The sequence below is a fragment of the Trichosurus vulpecula genome, chromosome 1, assembly GCF_011100635.1.
Source record: "Trichosurus vulpecula isolate mTriVul1 chromosome 1, mTriVul1.pri, whole genome shotgun sequence".
Classification (NCBI taxonomy): Eukaryota; Metazoa; Chordata; class Mammalia; order Diprotodontia; family Phalangeridae; genus Trichosurus; species Trichosurus vulpecula.
The window spans coordinates 458,229,602-458,246,571 of NC_050573.1; the positions used below are offsets into that span (position 1 = coordinate 458,229,602).

The 16,970-nt window shown below is 34.6% G+C and overlaps 1 protein-coding gene across 1 annotated transcript in view; it reads right to left on the reverse strand.

Moving 5' to 3' along the window:
• TMEM161B (transmembrane protein 161B) overlaps positions 1–16,970 on the reverse strand; it is a 108,611-nt gene that overhangs the window by 61,502 nt on the left and 30,139 nt on the right. The window contains exon 2 of the mRNA XM_036765751.1: positions 4,043–4,146. Within this exon, the coding sequence (XP_036621646.1) occupies positions 4,043–4,146 (104 nt within the window). The remainder of the gene's footprint in view (positions 1–4,042; positions 4,147–16,970) is intronic.

Genomic DNA, 16,970 nt, shown 5'->3' on the forward strand with positions numbered 1-16,970 from the left:
CAAGAACTAAACTTTCCTGGCTGGGCAGTATAGGGGAAAACAGAACCAATCGAATAATAATAGCAAAAATTTTTCATATACTGGCAGGAAGGGAGGGAAGGTCATAGAAGCTTAAGTGATAAATGGGCCAGACTAAGATGAAACTTCAAGAAAACAGAAATTCCTTATTTCTTTATCTTACTAACCCATGTGACAAATGGTTGGATTACTTTTTAAATATCTACCACAATCAGGTATCAGCTGGTGGCCTTCTTTCCATAAGGGAACAGAGGCTGTGAAAGAGAGCAGCATTATCAAAAAGTCACTAACACAATCAGAAAAGAAGCTGTGAGGTCTACAGGGCAAGACAAAAACAAAAATGCACAAAGCAACTTTTAGTATATACACCATTTTGGAAAAAAAACCCACAGATGTTCCGAGTTGTAAGGGATATAAGCAATCCTCTAGACCAGAGGAATCCAACTCAGAGCCCAGAGGAGGACTCTTGAATTACACTGAAATGCAATTTGGGAAATATACAACAAAATAAGTAAAAATGCAATACAACATAGCTAATACTAATTTGTGGTTTTCTAAGTCAACATGTAGCCCACATGTAACCCATTTCTATTTGAGTTTGACATTACTACTGTAGACCAGACTTTTCATGAAAAAAAGTGTGTATCATGTGTACTTACTGTAACACATGCGACTTTCCAGGGGAGTCGTTTTATTTTGAGATAACTTTTCCTAACATCTCAAACCTAAATTGGCCACTGTAACATCCAACTACTGCTCCCACTTCTGCCTAATGGGGTTAAACAAAACGTATCTAATGGATCTTTCACATTCCAGACTTTCTGAACAAAGCTGTCATGTCAGTCTGCTCTTCTCTAGGTTCGATATACCCAGTTTCTTCAACCAATCTTCACATGACACAAATTTAAGAACCTTCATCATTGTAGTTTTCCTCTTCAGGACAACTGGACCATGGACACTAGCTTATCTATGTTCTTCCTAAACTGTTAGCACCTAGACAATAATGTTTTTACATTATTTATTTTTGATGGGTTTTTTGTTACTAAAAATAGCTTTCACTTGAGCTATTCCCCCCTCAAGCTCCTTAAAGCATTTCTCAGCACTGAAGAATTTTTCACAACTTTTGTTTCCTTTTACCTAGAAGCAACACACTCAGAAATATAGAACATTCACAATGCTTTTAAAGTAGCACTGTGATCACAAGATGTGGAGCTGGAAAGCAGGAAATACCACAGAACAAGGATTCTTAACCTGGGGTTCATGAACTTGCTTTTTAAGAGTATTTTTAGGGCAGCTACGTGGCGCAGTGAGTAGAGCACTGACCCTGGAGTCAGAAGGACCTGAGTTCAATCTGACCTCAGACACTTGACACACTTACTAGCTGTGTGACCTTGGGCAAGTCACTTAACCCCAATTGCCCTGCCTTCCCCCCTGCAAAAAAAAAACACAAGACATTTATATTTTTAAAACTGTATTTCAACTTCAATATAATTGGTTTTCTCTATAATCACATACATTTTATTTTATGCATTTAAATACATTGTAAGAAGGGGTCTCCGGGTTTTCATCAGACTGCCAAGAGTTCATGATACAAACAAAAGTTAAGAACCCCTGTCCTTGAGTGAACTCTAATCTAAGACCTTCATCTTAGAAGTTCAAAAAGCGAAAACCAGAAAGATTAAATGACTTGCCCAAAGTCACAAAGATGGTAACTAAAAGCCAGAATCTGAGCCCAGGGCTCTTCATTCCAATTCCAGCCCTCTTCATATTCCAGTACATTGCTTTCACGTGAGCTAACCAAAAAAAAAGTTATTACAACTTTTGGTCTTCACATTTATAGTAAGAATATTAATATTATTAGCTAATAAAATCAAAATAAGTATCTCATTCACCAGAAATTTTGGTATTGTTCTCTCTGAGATCTTCTGCATTCAATATGTAACACTGGAGATAGTGAAATATAAAAAGAAAGGCAATGAGAGTTGGCCTAACTAAAATGAAACAATATTCCTGGAAAGAATTTAAGTGGCACCTGTGGATTGTATTCAATAACAATTTTGGTACTGAATGCAATTTTAAATAATGCAACTCATCGACTTTATAACAAGGTCATACTTTCATAGCCAATAGCTATAATGTTGCAAAGTATTTTCGTCACTTCACTGTGAGGTAGGTGGGCAAGTTTTTATCATAATTATTCAGATACAAAAAATATTAAATGATTTACTTATGGTTCAAGATTCAAACCCTTATCACCAAATTCCAATTTGCTTTACTGATTCTCTAGTACAAGTTTATGAACTGTGACACTATACACATGTAAAAATCAAAGGCTTAAATACCTCAAATTACAAAGAACACTCAGGAATACTAAAAAGGAAATTCAGCAATCTGGATTTTCAGAACCTTTTTTTTTTCCTAGTAAAAATAGCAAACTCAATAGGCAAAAACTCAAGGTGATATATTTTATCATATAAAATACATAACAGATGAAGATAAGGAAAGGTCGCCAAAGACAAAACATCAGTGAAAGGAAAAAAAGTGTAGTCTTCCTGGACTAGCAACCATGACTGCTCTTGTTAAAAAATCTTAAAGAGCTATCAAAACACAAACACACACAGACATTACCCATACAAGACAGAGGCAGTAGAGTTTAATCTGAAGAGTCCAAAACTTCATTAATGCATTAACAATTTTATCTATAGAATAAAAATATGCACATTCAAACTCAAATAATTTAAAATTTGTTATAATTTATAAATTTATGTACCTAAAGTTTCCCTTTACATGATGAAAAGGATAAGCTAAGTGAATTAATTATGCAAGTAAGATTATAGAACAAACGTTAAGCCCTCTTTAAAAAAATTTACAATTATTACCCAACCATAAATCAATATGCCAACTACAAATGATCCATAACTATTAAAATAGGTCTTGCAGATTTTTAAAAAAAATCTGTGTCAGGATACTATTGATCATTATAAATCTGAATTTTAAAATTTCTAATTTAAACTACCTTCCCCTTTTTCTACTAGACTGAATTAGTGAGGTTCTGCAATAATGTAAAATAGATGTCGGGGAAAAAAACTGGAGAGAATGCCAATTAGTCAAGATGACCAAGATTTAGAAAATAGGCCTGATCTGCAGGGAAACATTAAAGGAATAAAGGCCTACCTATCTTTAAGTATATGAAATTATCATGAGGAAGATGGTGTTCGATTATTCTATCTCCACAAAAGGCCCAACATAAGAAAATGGATGAAAAATACATCAAGAGAGTATGGTAATTTCACAAAGATGAAAAACTAGGGGAAATATTACAGACAAATAAGTGGCAACTTTGGTTACCGCAATCATGATATAATCAACAAATAAACATTTATTAAGTACCTACTGTGTTCAAGGAACTGTGTCTAAGTGTCAGGAAAAGCAAAAAAATAAAAGCCTCTACCCTCAAGGGGTTTACATTCTATACAGAAAAACAACATGTACTCATATAAACTTAAATACCATGAAGTAATCCCCATCCTTGCCCCAATCCTTTCAAAGTCAAACATTTTGGAGCTCTTTTCAAAAGCAAAACAAATCACAAACTCTAATTAGAAGATAACTACCTTTTCTTGGAACAAGTGATCATTATTAGTAGAGGTTATGTTTTGATTTGTTACTCCAGTAGCAGAGGGTTTGTATTTGATTCAAACAACCTCACTTGTCTCCACTGTGACCAACAATATGAGTTTTAAAGGAATCTGATGAAAATTAAGGATGATACCTATGTCTATGGAACATAGCAAAGTTAACTGCTTCACATGGGAAATGAATCTATTACCTTGACCTTACCAGCTTTTCAACTTAACCAAATAATTACATGGATAATTTAAAAAAATGTAATTTTTTGATTTTCCTTTCTTGCCTGTTTTTTAAAGTTGTGACTAGGAAGTGATACTCATTTTCTGAAGTTAACTGTGTTGTTAAACTGAATTTCTTTTTAAGTTTTATCAAAATCAGTTTATTCTTGACTTACCTGCCATTACAGAGAAGCCAGCGAGCTAGAGAATAGTGAGGTAAGATCTTCTGCATGACACTGGCCATCACCATGGTAACAACCAGTTGTATACCTATCACACCCTGTGGAAAAACAAATTCAGTAACACATCAATGTTCAATTAGGGGAGGCAATGTGGAGTGTTCGGTTTCCTTGAGTGAATCTCACATATCCCCTAAATAATGTTTTAAAGAACATTTTACAGTAAAGGTCTGTTTACTATAAAAATCTATCATAATGTTAGATATTTTACATTTCAAAAGTAAATGTTTAAAGATTTAAGGTTCTCCTTATTATCCTCCACAAGTTACCAAAGGACTGTATCCAGGTATATGAAATAGTCAAGGGGAACCTAAATATATGAAATAATTTACATGTATATTCACAAACTGTGTGTTCATGGAAAATTTTCTGCGTAAGTTAGATTTCCTTATTTTTAACATGAAGGCATAATTTTTTTTTTTTAGTATTTTCTTTTCTCAACTTACACACACTAAGGACAGCAAACTTTTCCAAAAAGACATGCCAACCCGGTGACCCCTGTTCTTTTAGAATACACAATGTATCAGTTCTAGTAGTAATCACAAAGTGGTAATAAAAGGTCTGAGTGCTACTGCATAAGACACACTGCCCCCAAATCCTGGTGCCACCTTCAATATGCATGACATAGATTGCTGATTCCTTTCCCAGATAATGACTAGAAGTCCAATTACTATACAATGAAATTCTATATAATGTTAGACCTTGGAGGCTAAAGTCAATGAAGTAGCAAAATAACTACATCATGAAATTAAATTTCACCTAAGTAGCAATCTCATAGCATAATCAATACTATAATGATGCAAAGGCAGAATTCAAGGAAAGTTTTTGTATAAATTTCTTTGTTGGGGTTTTTCTGGGGGGGGGCAGGGCAATTGGGGTTAAGTGACTTGCCCAAGGTCACACAGCTAGTAAGTGTGTCAAGTGTCTGAGGCCACATTTGAATTCAGATCCTCCTGACTCCAGGGCCAGTGCCCTACTCACTGTGCCACCTAGCTGCCCCTTTTTGTATAAATTTCAAAATGAACATAAAGAACCTCTGGTTATAGACAAGTTTTAGATGGTAACTTCTGTAGAAAATTTTAAATATGTCTTCTGCTATCTACTGAATTTCTTTACACCCTTAGTATATCATACCAAAAGAACAAGCTTGTAATGGTGGTCAAGTACACACAGAGATCTTATTTGACTTTGTTGTCTTAGTGATACATGATATGTATAGTCAATTTGGAGGAGCACAAAAAACTGGCTGACCATGTGACTGAAAAGCTGGCTGCTTATTGGTTCAATATCAATCATTTAACATGCCTAATAAGGTTCTTTTTAGATGCGATCAGTAGATTGTTTGTCTATCTCTACAGACCAATTTTAAGATAATGTGTACATTTATCATCTAATTTCTTTTTAAAAAAAAAACAAACTATCTTTTGTTGTACTTGGGTGCAAACCAGCACCAAGAAGAGGCAAAACCAAAACATGTGAAAAGTCAGTAAGAGAGTAACAAAGACCAATAATGAAGCAAATATCCACAAACTTTGTTTAAGAACCATTTTCCAAATGTAAGTGAAACAAATAATCCAGTAACTATCTCCAACTTGAGTTTATGTCTGAAGATCCTAATGTGCAAAGTGTTGTATTAGCCAATTTCAAATGGTTGCATGTCTCTGACAAAATTACAATGGTACTTAAATGAAACCCAAAGAATTGTAAAGTCTCAGACTTTTAAAAAGAAAATGTGATAAAATAGAAAACAATTCCCCAAAATACTACTTTGCATAAGTAAAAGGAAAATGAACCATTGCTGTGAAGCACCAATACAACTTCTCATTAGGAATCACTGACAGCTAAAAAAAAAATCATGCTATTCTTGTAACAATTTTTGAAAATAATATTAGATTTAGAGAATAAAAGAGGTACATGGTGTGAGCTCACAGGCATCAAAACATAACAAATAGAAGAACAGAAAAGAAGGAAGTAACTGAAGAAATGTATGATTAAAAAAGATGAATCACATGGGCAAGTGAGGAATAACTGACAAGATAGTAGCCTGTGTGTTCTACTAGTATCCTTTCAATATCAAAAGAAAGCAGAAAAGTCCCTTTACTCCCACATGTTGGTTAGATCACCTTGTGATGAAAGGAACACATAGACAAGAGTCTCATATATGGACAAACCTAGATGTACTGCAATCTACATCACTCCAGGAAACATTCACATGGGATTTGCAGATTCTTAAGTTAAGATTTAGAATAAAACTTATTAAAAAGTAATTTTTTTTTAAAAAAATCAACAATGTGGGAAATACTGCTGAATGCAACCTACTATATAATTTGCCTTCTATACCCTCCAAAAGAACAGAAATACTTGAAAATGAGGCAAATAAAATAATCAAAGGCATCAATTAAAAAAAATGCCAAAAGCTAGCATTATTTGTAATGTAGAAATACTAGAAACATTCCCAGTACAAAAATGGATAAAATAAGGATGTCTTGGTCTGTCCTTACTATCTGACATAGTTCTACGACTGCCAGATAGAACAATAAAGCAGGAGAACAAAATGAAAGGTAGCCACATTGGCGAAGCGTAACTCTTGGCAGATAAAACAATGGATGGTACACTCTGAAAACACGACACAATTAGCCAACATTAATGTTTCCCCACAAAAAAAATCCACCCTCCCCCCAAAACCCTAAAGATCTAATACTGATACTGAAGACAGTATCTTCAGTAATAGTGCTGGACACAAAATAAATCTATACAATCATCAGAATTTATATATAGTGCTAACAAAAAAAATTAACAAATAAAAGTTCCTTTCAAAACAAATACATAAAACATCTGGAAATTAACAAGCCATGATACATACGAATTTCTTTTATAGTAACAAAAGGAGACAAATAAATGAAGAGACATTCACTATTCATTGCTAGGCTGAAATAATGTAATTTATAAACAAGTTCTAGACTCAAGTTACCAGGGTATTATTTTATACATCTAAACAAAACAATAATGAAATCTATTTGCAGAAGAGAAATGAAATAGCATTATTTGACCTAAAAGATAAACAGGAAAGAGAAATTATAAGGGACATACTAAAGTTGAACTGTTTTGCTTACATCCCTACAAGGAAAGATGATGTTTCTAGTTCATGAGACCTTTCTCAGTATTAGGGTAGTTGAAGGGAATATACATACATATAGAGAGGGCACAGGGTGAGCTTAATATGAAGGGATAATATCTAAAAAATAAAATAAAATTAAGGGGTGAGAGAGGAATATATTGAGAGAGGGAGAAAGGGACAGATAGAATGGAGTAAATTACCTCACATAAAAGTGGCGAGAAAAAACAGTTCTGTTGGAAGGAAAGAGGGGGGAGGTGAGGGGGAGTGAGTGAATCTTGCTCTCATTGGATTTGACTTGATGAGGGAATAACATACACACTCAATTGGGTATCTTATCCCATAGGAGACTAGGGGGAAGGGGATAAGAAAGGGGTATGGCCGATCAGGGGAGGAGATAATCAAAAGCAAACACTTTTGAAAAGGGACAGGGTCAAGAGTAAAAACTGAATAGAGGACAGGATAGGATAGAGGGAAAAATAGTCTTTCACAACATGATTACTGTGGAAGTGTTTTGCATATTGATACATGTGTGGCCTATGTCGAATTGCTTGCCTTCTTAGGGAGAGTGGGTGGAGAGGGAAAAGGTGAGAGAATTTGGAGCTCAAAGTTCTAAAAACAAATGCTCAAAAAAAAAGTTGGTTTTGCCTGCAACTGGGAAATAAGATATACAGGGAATGGGGTATAGAAATCTATCCTGCCCTACAAGAAAGTAAGGGGAAAGAGGATTGGGGTGGGGGGGAAGTGGGATGACAGAAGGGAGGGCTGATTGGGGACTGGGGCAATCAGAATATATGCCATCTTGGAGTGGGGGACAGGGTAGAATTGGGGAGAAAATTTGTAACTCAAAATCTTGTGGAAATCAATGTTGAAAACTAAAAACATTAAATAACAAAATATTAAGAATCAAAAAGAAAAAAATCATAAAAAAATTTAAAAAACTAGTCAAAACAAGGTTGCAGGATATAAAATAAACCCACGTAAATAATCAGCATTTCTATATATTACAAACAAAATCCAGTAGGAAGAGATAGAAATTCCATTTAATATAACTATAAACAATATAAAATACTTGGTAGTCTATCTGCCAAGACAAATCCAGGAACTATAGAAACATAATTACAAAACCTTTGTGAGACAAATAAAGACAGATGTTTACAAAAGGAAAAAATATGAATTGCTTATGGACAGGCCAAATCAATACAATAAAAATTATAATTCTACCTAAAGTAATTTATTCATTCAGTGCCATATCCATTAAATCACCAGGAAGATGGCTTACCAGTACTAGATTTCAAGCTATATTACAAAGTGGTATTTGGTATTGGCTAAGAAATGGAGCCGTCAATCAGTGGAACAGATTAAGTACACAATATACAGTAGTAAACGACCACAGTAACCTAGTGTTTGAAAACACAAGGATACAAGCTTTTGGGGCAAGAATTTACGATGTGACAAAAATTGCTGGGAAAACTGGAAAGCAGTTTGGCAGAAACTAAGTACAGAGTAACATCTAATATCAAATACCATGATTAGGATCAAAATAAGTACATGACTGGGAACATGGGAAAATTTACCTCTCAGATCTATGGACAGGGAAAGAGCTTATGACCAAACAAGAAACAGGATCACAAGAAGTAAAATGGCTAATATGATAAAAATTATACTAAAAAGTTTCTGCATAAACAAAACCAATGAAACTAAAATTAGAAGGAAAACAGGAAACTGGGGGAAATTTTTACACCAAGTTTTTCTGACAAAGGCCTTACTTCTCAAATATATAAGAAACTGAACCAAATTTGTAAAAATAAGATTCATTCTCCAATTGCTAACAGGTCAAAGGACGTGCAATAGGCTGTTTTCAGAAATCAAAGCTATAAATACTCAGATAAAAATGTTCTAAATGTTCTAAATCCCTATTGATAAGAGAAATAAAAGTTAAGACAACTCTGAGGCCTCATACTTACCAGGTTGGCTCACACACTAGAAAGGAAAATGACAAATGCTGAAAAGGAAAAACAGGGACACCAAGGCACTGCTAGTGGAGTTATGAACTGGTCCATCCACTCTGGAGAACAATTTGGAACTATGCCCACAGGACTGCAAAACTGTGCATACTCTTTGAACCATTAATACTACAACTAGTTCTGTATCGTAAAGAGAGAGAAGAAAAAGGAAAAGAAACCACATGTACAAAAAAAATTTATAGCTGCTCTTTTTATGGTGGCAAAGAATTAGAAATTGGAACAATGCTCAATAATTGGGGAATGGCCAAATAAGTTGTGGTATTTGATCTTTATGGAATACTACTGTGCTCTATAAGACATGAGAAGCAGGATGGTTTCAGAAAAACCTGGGAAGAATCATGTGAACTGATGTGATGTGATGTGAGCAGGACCAGAAGAACATTATACATGGAAATAGCAGTATAATAACCATGATCACCTGTTAACTACTCTAATTAAGACAATAATTCAAGACAATTCCAAAGGACTCATAATGAAAAATGCTATCTACATACAGGGAACTTTTTTCCTTTATTTTTCTTAGTTTCTTTTTTCTTTTTTTGCAACACAACTAATATAGAAATGTTTTGAATGACTTCAGAAGTATAACTGATATTGCCTTCTCAGTATATGCAGGAAGGGCTGGAGGCAGAGAATTTGGAACTCGAAAATTTTAAAAGTGATTGTTAAAATAAAGTATAATTATACAAAACAGGGAGCAAAGCAAAAGCAGAATGTTAAAGCAAAAAAGATAAATTACTGGCAGTAAGACTCCTTTTCTGACAAGAACTACTAAGAAAACTAAAAAGGAGTTTGGCAGAAATTAGGTTTAGATCAACAACTTTTACCAAGGACCAAAAGGATACCCAACCTGAAGAGAAAAGGTCACACTATACAGGAGAAAGGAGAAACTTCCCATAACTATGGCCATGGGGAGTGATGGGGTGGGTAGGGAATAATTTTTAGCTAAATAAAGGACAGAGAATATCACAAAATACAAAAGAGATTATTTTGATTAGCAATATTTTGAAAGCTTTGGCATAAATAAAACCAACGCTGAAAAACTGAGAGAAACTATAAAGGGGAAAATATTTGTGGCAAATATGACTGACCCAAATCTACTATCCAAAATACATAGAAAAATAACGTAGATATATCACATTGTTATGGTTCAGGCCAGACTAAGGTCAGTCTTCTAGTATTCAGGAAGAGAGGGGAAAAAAAGGCAAAAGACTAGATCTTCAGTTCTTTTCTAGTACCCAGAAAACCCAACATAGAGCTGAGCACTACAGGCATTAAATGTGTCCTGAAAGACAGAAAATAAAATAAAATTCAAAAGCTGTGAGTGTCATCACATGCCATACCTAACGCATCTTTTCCACTACAGATTTAACAATTACTAAGATTTAAGTCTTTGTAACTAGCATATAACTCAAACAACTAAACACTATTGTATAATGCAATTTTGTATCATTATGACCTTTTCTTGATACTCTCCCTATCTCTCAACTTAAATGGCTTCCTTCTATCCTAGTGCCTAGGAGTGTTCGCAAAACATAGTGGGTGCTTAATAAATGTGTAGTGAATTGGATTCTTTGCCAAATAGCATTGTTCTACTTTGTCAAAAGTGCCATTTTAATTCCTTTATAAATTGTCCTACAAAGAATAATTCCAAGGAAATACAGCAATTCCAAAAGCATATGCATGACACTGTCCTACATAATGAATACCTAAATTCCTACTGTGTGCAAAGCAAAATATAAAACCTGGTGAGATTCATGGCAACAAATGGTAAGCTGAGAGGATAAGGCAAAGAAAGACAGGCTTTTTGCTGAAGCTTTGGAAAGATAAGAAAAATAAGAAAGAATAAAAATACAGAAAGATAAGAAAAATAAAGAATAATGATGTGAAAGAGAAGAAATACAGAGGCTTCCAATTAGAAGACTAACCTTTTACTCAAACTAGAATCCCTTTCAACAGCATTTCTGATTGAGCCTTTGCTTGAACACTTCAAATGATGGAAGACTCACTTCAAAAGAAAGTCACCTGTACTGTGACAGAGAAAACTTTCTGAGAAATAGACTGGTAGAGCTAATGAAAGGCCTTTATGGACTTTAGTTCTGATGTAATAGCTCTAACAAGCTGCAAGAAACTAGGTGTCCCAGTAGATAAGAGTGCTAGACCTGGAGTCAGGGGGAAATAAGTTCAAATTTAGCCTCTTGCAGTTACCAATTGTGTGACCCTAGGCAAGTCAAGTAACCTGTTTGCCTCAGTTTCCTCATCTGTAAAATGGGATTAATAATAGCATCTACCTCCCAGGTTTGCTGTAAGGATTAAATGACATAATATTTATAAAGACCTTAGCACAAGGCCTGGCACATAATTTAGTCTCTCCCCCTTAATATTTATAATTTTATAATTAAAAACAAATAAAATAAGAAAAAGAATATTTACTTAACAGAAAATTATTTTATAGGAAATTTTGGACAACTACATCTGTCATTTGAGAAATATTTATATATCTAGCCATAACTTGTATCTATCACCAACTCCTTTGCTGACTTATTTCATGGAACGTGCCATTGGCATTTCAGACTCAACAAAATATTTCTGTTCTTCCCTGTCTCCTGAGACAGCCATCACTGGAAGAAAAAAAAAAACAGGCTACCACAGGAGTTAGGTTCTCCTGTCATCTAAGGTCTCCAAACAAAGCCTGGTAGGTATGTTTGAATAAAGACTCTTTTTTAGGCCTGGCTTAATTAAACCAGACATTTGTCTGGTTTAACCCTGAAATGCTGTCACTCTATGATCCATCTTTCCAGTCAACAGGATTTCTGACCTCAAGATTCTCTGATTCTTTCCCCTACCACACCCCCCGACCCCACCAACATCCAACTTCTTTTCACAGTTCTCAGTTCTACTGCTATACAGCTCTCACACCCCAATCCCATGGCAATCACCTTAATTTAAGTCTTTCTTACCCCTTGATGGGCTCCCTATAATAGTCTGCTGATTCATCTCCCCAATTTCCACCTTGTTCTCTCTCTAATCCAGCTATGACCATATGATTCCTCTGCTTGAAAAAACTTCAGTGGCTCCTATTTATTTTTAAGATGAGCACAAACTCCTCAGTCAAACATATAAATTTCTCCACAATCTGGCTACAATTTAACTTTCTGGACTTACTTCAAAACAATATTCTATATTCCAGCCAGACTGGCATATCTAATGTCTTCATAACTATTCCTGCTGTTATGCATCCTTCCATCACGCATCTCCAAAAACTTCAATGTCCCGTCTCCCATTCCCCATCACACAGGAATTGTAATCTCTTTTGTCTACCTCTCAGAATTCTTAGCTTTCTTCAAGGGTCAGCCCAGATGTTGCCTCCACAGTGAAACCTTCCCTGATCCCCCCAAGCTGCTAATGTTTTCTTCCTAAATTACCTTTTATTTACTTCTCTGCATACATATCCTATCTCCTAATTACATGTAAGTTCTTTTAAGTTAGAGACTTTCATATTTGCCTTTGTAAGGCCTTGCACACAAAGGGCACTTAATAGATGTTTTCTGAAAAGAACCAAATATATATATAGTATAGGAAATACATAACTTATTTCCATTTTTCCCTTATGTAAATAGGAAATTGATGGGATCTTAGGCAAGTATTCTTGTAAGCATTAAGTTTTTCACCAATGTTTTTTTTCCTTCCATAAACTGTTCAATCTTTCTTATGTAAAAAAGAAATCATTTTAGTAATTATTTCTACACATAGCAAAAGTTTTCCCCAATTTGTAATATTTCCTATAGCTCAAATGTCATAGCATTTCTAAGATTTCTGAACTGATTTACTACCATTGCTAATTATGTTACAATTCTTAGTTAATATGGTAAAATACTACAGGTCTTAATTAAAAAGTCCCAAACATTTGTTATTTCAGGAATACTAAACTTTATTACTACCATTTGCTATTTTTAATTACCACTTTCCATAGTTTCTAGGTTTTACATAAACTTAAGATATGATGATTGTTTTTAATTGTTAAGGAATTGTGTTATGAAAATAAATCCATAAAAGACATTTTTATTATCATCTTTCAGAAATGCAACCTTAAATTTTATATGTACTTTTCATGAAAATATTATGTGTTTAGCTAGGTAGAGATTTTCAAGTCTGTAAGAGCTGAAGTCTCAAACACACTCACAACCATATGGGTCATTGACTCAAGTAGCCTTGATGATTTTAATAGCATCAAGACAATAACTTGACCAAGGAGATGGTTTCTGTCTGGATTCTTTGCCCCTAGGCCTGGATTCTTCTGATAGCTGGGGCTAGGGAAAATTATTTATGAAATAGCTCATAAGCACCCAAGAAGGGTGAAACAATGGGGCAAGTTAGGTTTCAACCTTTTCATAGCTATTAACCTGAGGCCATGGATAGCATGGAAAAGTTATTCGACTATAGCCTTGAAGAATGATCATTTCAATTTTTGTCAGTAATTTGGTTTCCTGTGTAGGTTAAAAAATGCTTATACAAGAAGCAAATTTAAGGAAAATTCTCCAAAGATTATAATGCATCAAACAACAAGACAAAATATTTGCTAATGCGAGATATAATTTATTAAAGTAAAACAAATACTGAATCTGGGAAATAAAAGAAAAAAAGATCTCAAAACTTTGAACATTGTGTCAACCTCAGTGGCGCTGCCATATTTCATTAAACTAGCTTTCCTGCTACTGGCAAATCAATTGAAACAAAGAATAGGTCTATTACCATTAGAAGGAATATCCACATGTTTACTTGGGCCTTAAGAGACCACCTCAAATGGCTTTGATTATCATTTCCCTGAATAAATAAAGGGGAAAAAAAAGAAAGTGAATATTGCCCAATGGTCTTACTCTTAGTTTAGAGACTGTTTGATTATTACTGTGGCAGACACCTGAAAATGTTACAAACAGACTTCTGGAAAAAATACTCATAAGGCTTTCTACATCCCAGCACACACTTCATTTTCAGTAAATCTCAAGCCTAGAAAGGAAAATGAGCGCAGGAAAAATTTTCACACTTCGGTTTCTGACTTTTAAAATCACAACTATAGGCATAACGGTTAGTCAACAAACATTTGTTAAGTCCTTACTCAGTGCTGGTACCTGTCTGGAGATACAAAGAAACGGAAGAAAAAAAAAAAGATGGCAGTAGGGAACAGTCCAAAGTCCAGGGGGAATAAGGGAACTGAACACCTTGGCAGAAAGAGATCCCAGGGAACCTCTGTACTAGCACTGGGTGCAGGATCAGGTGCCATTTGGCAACGGATTACCCAGTTCTGAATCATAGTTCCAGTGGGAAAAAGAGAGGTCTTGGTCTCAAGGGAGCTGGGAACTAACCTGTGAAACAACCAGAGTGCAGACTAGGAGGACAGAGAACAGACTTCTCCTAGATCACACCATATTGGAAGCACCAAAAACTTAAAGGGCCCTAGATTGAGTGGCGAAAGCAGGAGAAAGAGGACATACAAGCTGAAGCTAATGCAAATATACCACCCACCAAGAGATGAGCAAAGTCTGAAAAAACAAGCAAATCACAAACACAAAAACAAACAAAAACCTGACCATGAAAGCCTCAACTGGGAAGCCAAAGATACACACACAGAAGACAGTAACTTCAAAATATCTACTAGGAAAGCCTCAAAGAAAACATCCAGACTGGTACAAGTTCAAAAAGAATTCTTAGAAGGGCTAAGGAGACTTATTTGTTTACAAACAAAAAGCAAAAGATGATTTTAAAAATCAATAAGAGTGCTAGAGGAAAATTGGGCAAAGAAATGATAGCTAGGCAGAAGCTAGGTCTCCTGATATCCAGTTTAGTAGATGAAAGTAAAACTGGGAATTCACCCCGGATATTACAGATCTTCTCAGTAAAATAGGAAGGTATAGGAAGTGAAAGCCAAAGGTAATATAAAACTTGTAGGGGTCTAAGGTGAGAAGAGCAGTGTAATTATTATTATATTAATGCACTGTAGTTTACGTGGGGATCACTGAGAGATGAACAAAAAGACAACTAGTCAAAATTCAACAACATAAATGTCTACTGAGCCAAATCTTCTCTCTTAAATAGCATTTGTCAAGTAAAAAAAAGGAGAAAGTGATCCAGTATCACAGATTGTGGATAGAAACAGGAAAGCACCAAGTTCCAGCTCTTTCATGTGGGAAAAAGTATTTGTGTGTGTGTGTGTGTCTGTGTCTGTGTGTGTAGAGACAGATGGATATACATATATGTATGTATGTATGTGTGTGTGTGTGTGTGTGTGTATATATATATATATATATATATATATAAATAAATACACACACACCTGTGTGTACGTGTGTGTGTAAGAGAGAGAGAAAGACAGAGACAGAGACAGAGAGAGCGAACTTCAGTCAAGGACCTGCTTGTGTGTGAGTGATGTGAAATGGAAATAAAGAGAAAGAGAGGGTTGGAGGCAGAGGGTAGAGAGGCAATAGAAGGTAGAAAAGATAAATGCTTGTTAATTGAAAAAAAGTAAAATAAAAGTTATATTTTTAAAAAAAAGAAATAAAGGAAAACAAAATCTATGTTATGTCCAAGGACTTACACCATGTGTTCTCAGTACTTGTCCCAGGTTTTGCAAAAGAAGGAATGAGAAAATATTTCCTTCTTACAGATCTCCCTGAAGAAATAAAAAAGATCATGATGAAATAGTCTTAAGTTTTTCCATATAATGCAAAATAACTCATAAGCAGCATGTAATCAATCATTAAGGCCAGAGTTCCTCCTCAATTTTACAGCAGAGGAAAAAACTCTCATATATATTTAAACAAAATTCACTTTATATCATTCTTAACCTAATTGTGCAAATTATCCAAGTCTTTAATTATTATTACTTATATATTAATATTTGCTGTCATAGATAGGTAATGTGGCACATAAATAGAGCACTGAACTCAAAGTGACTCAAATCAAGAAGGTCTGGGTTGAATTCCAATCTCTGACAACTATTAGCTGTGTGACCCTGACTAGGCACATTACATAACTGAATAGAATAGTTTCTTATGTATAAAATGGGGATGAGAATAAATGCATCGCCTTTCTCAATATAACTAACATGAGGTTCAAGATTACATAAATATTTTACAACCTTTAATACACTACATGAAAATTAGTTGCTATCATCATTATAATTACTAAGGACTAGGCCCTACATACAATAAAGCCAAACTCCTAACTACATGTGATGCCTCTAAGAGAATTAACAACCTAATGTAAACTCAACCTTAAAGACAAACAAGATCTGGAAGTGGGCCAAGAGTCTGAATTGCTTGATATGATATTTTAAGAGGGAAAAGGAATGATTAGTATCTTGTGATGTTTTATATAAGTTTACTACTTATAGATCATACCTAGAAAGAAGATCAGAGTAGAATAGGGCAATGAAAAATCATGAAATATCTCCAACACATAAAATATGGGCTTTCAATCTCAATCATTCATTTATTTATACTGTAGACAATCTTCCAGATCACGTAATCAACAAAACAGAAGGTGTTTCTAGTTTTCATTAACTCTCAAAAACTCCCCAAAATAGGAATTATGTGCATGAGGTAAAGCAAAGCAATTACAGCTGTTCCCTCAGGCCAAGACACCAAAAAAGCTTAACATGGTTTAAAAAAAAAAGCCTTATAAAACAGCAGAAAACACTAGTTCCTAATACACTCAGCACCTCCTT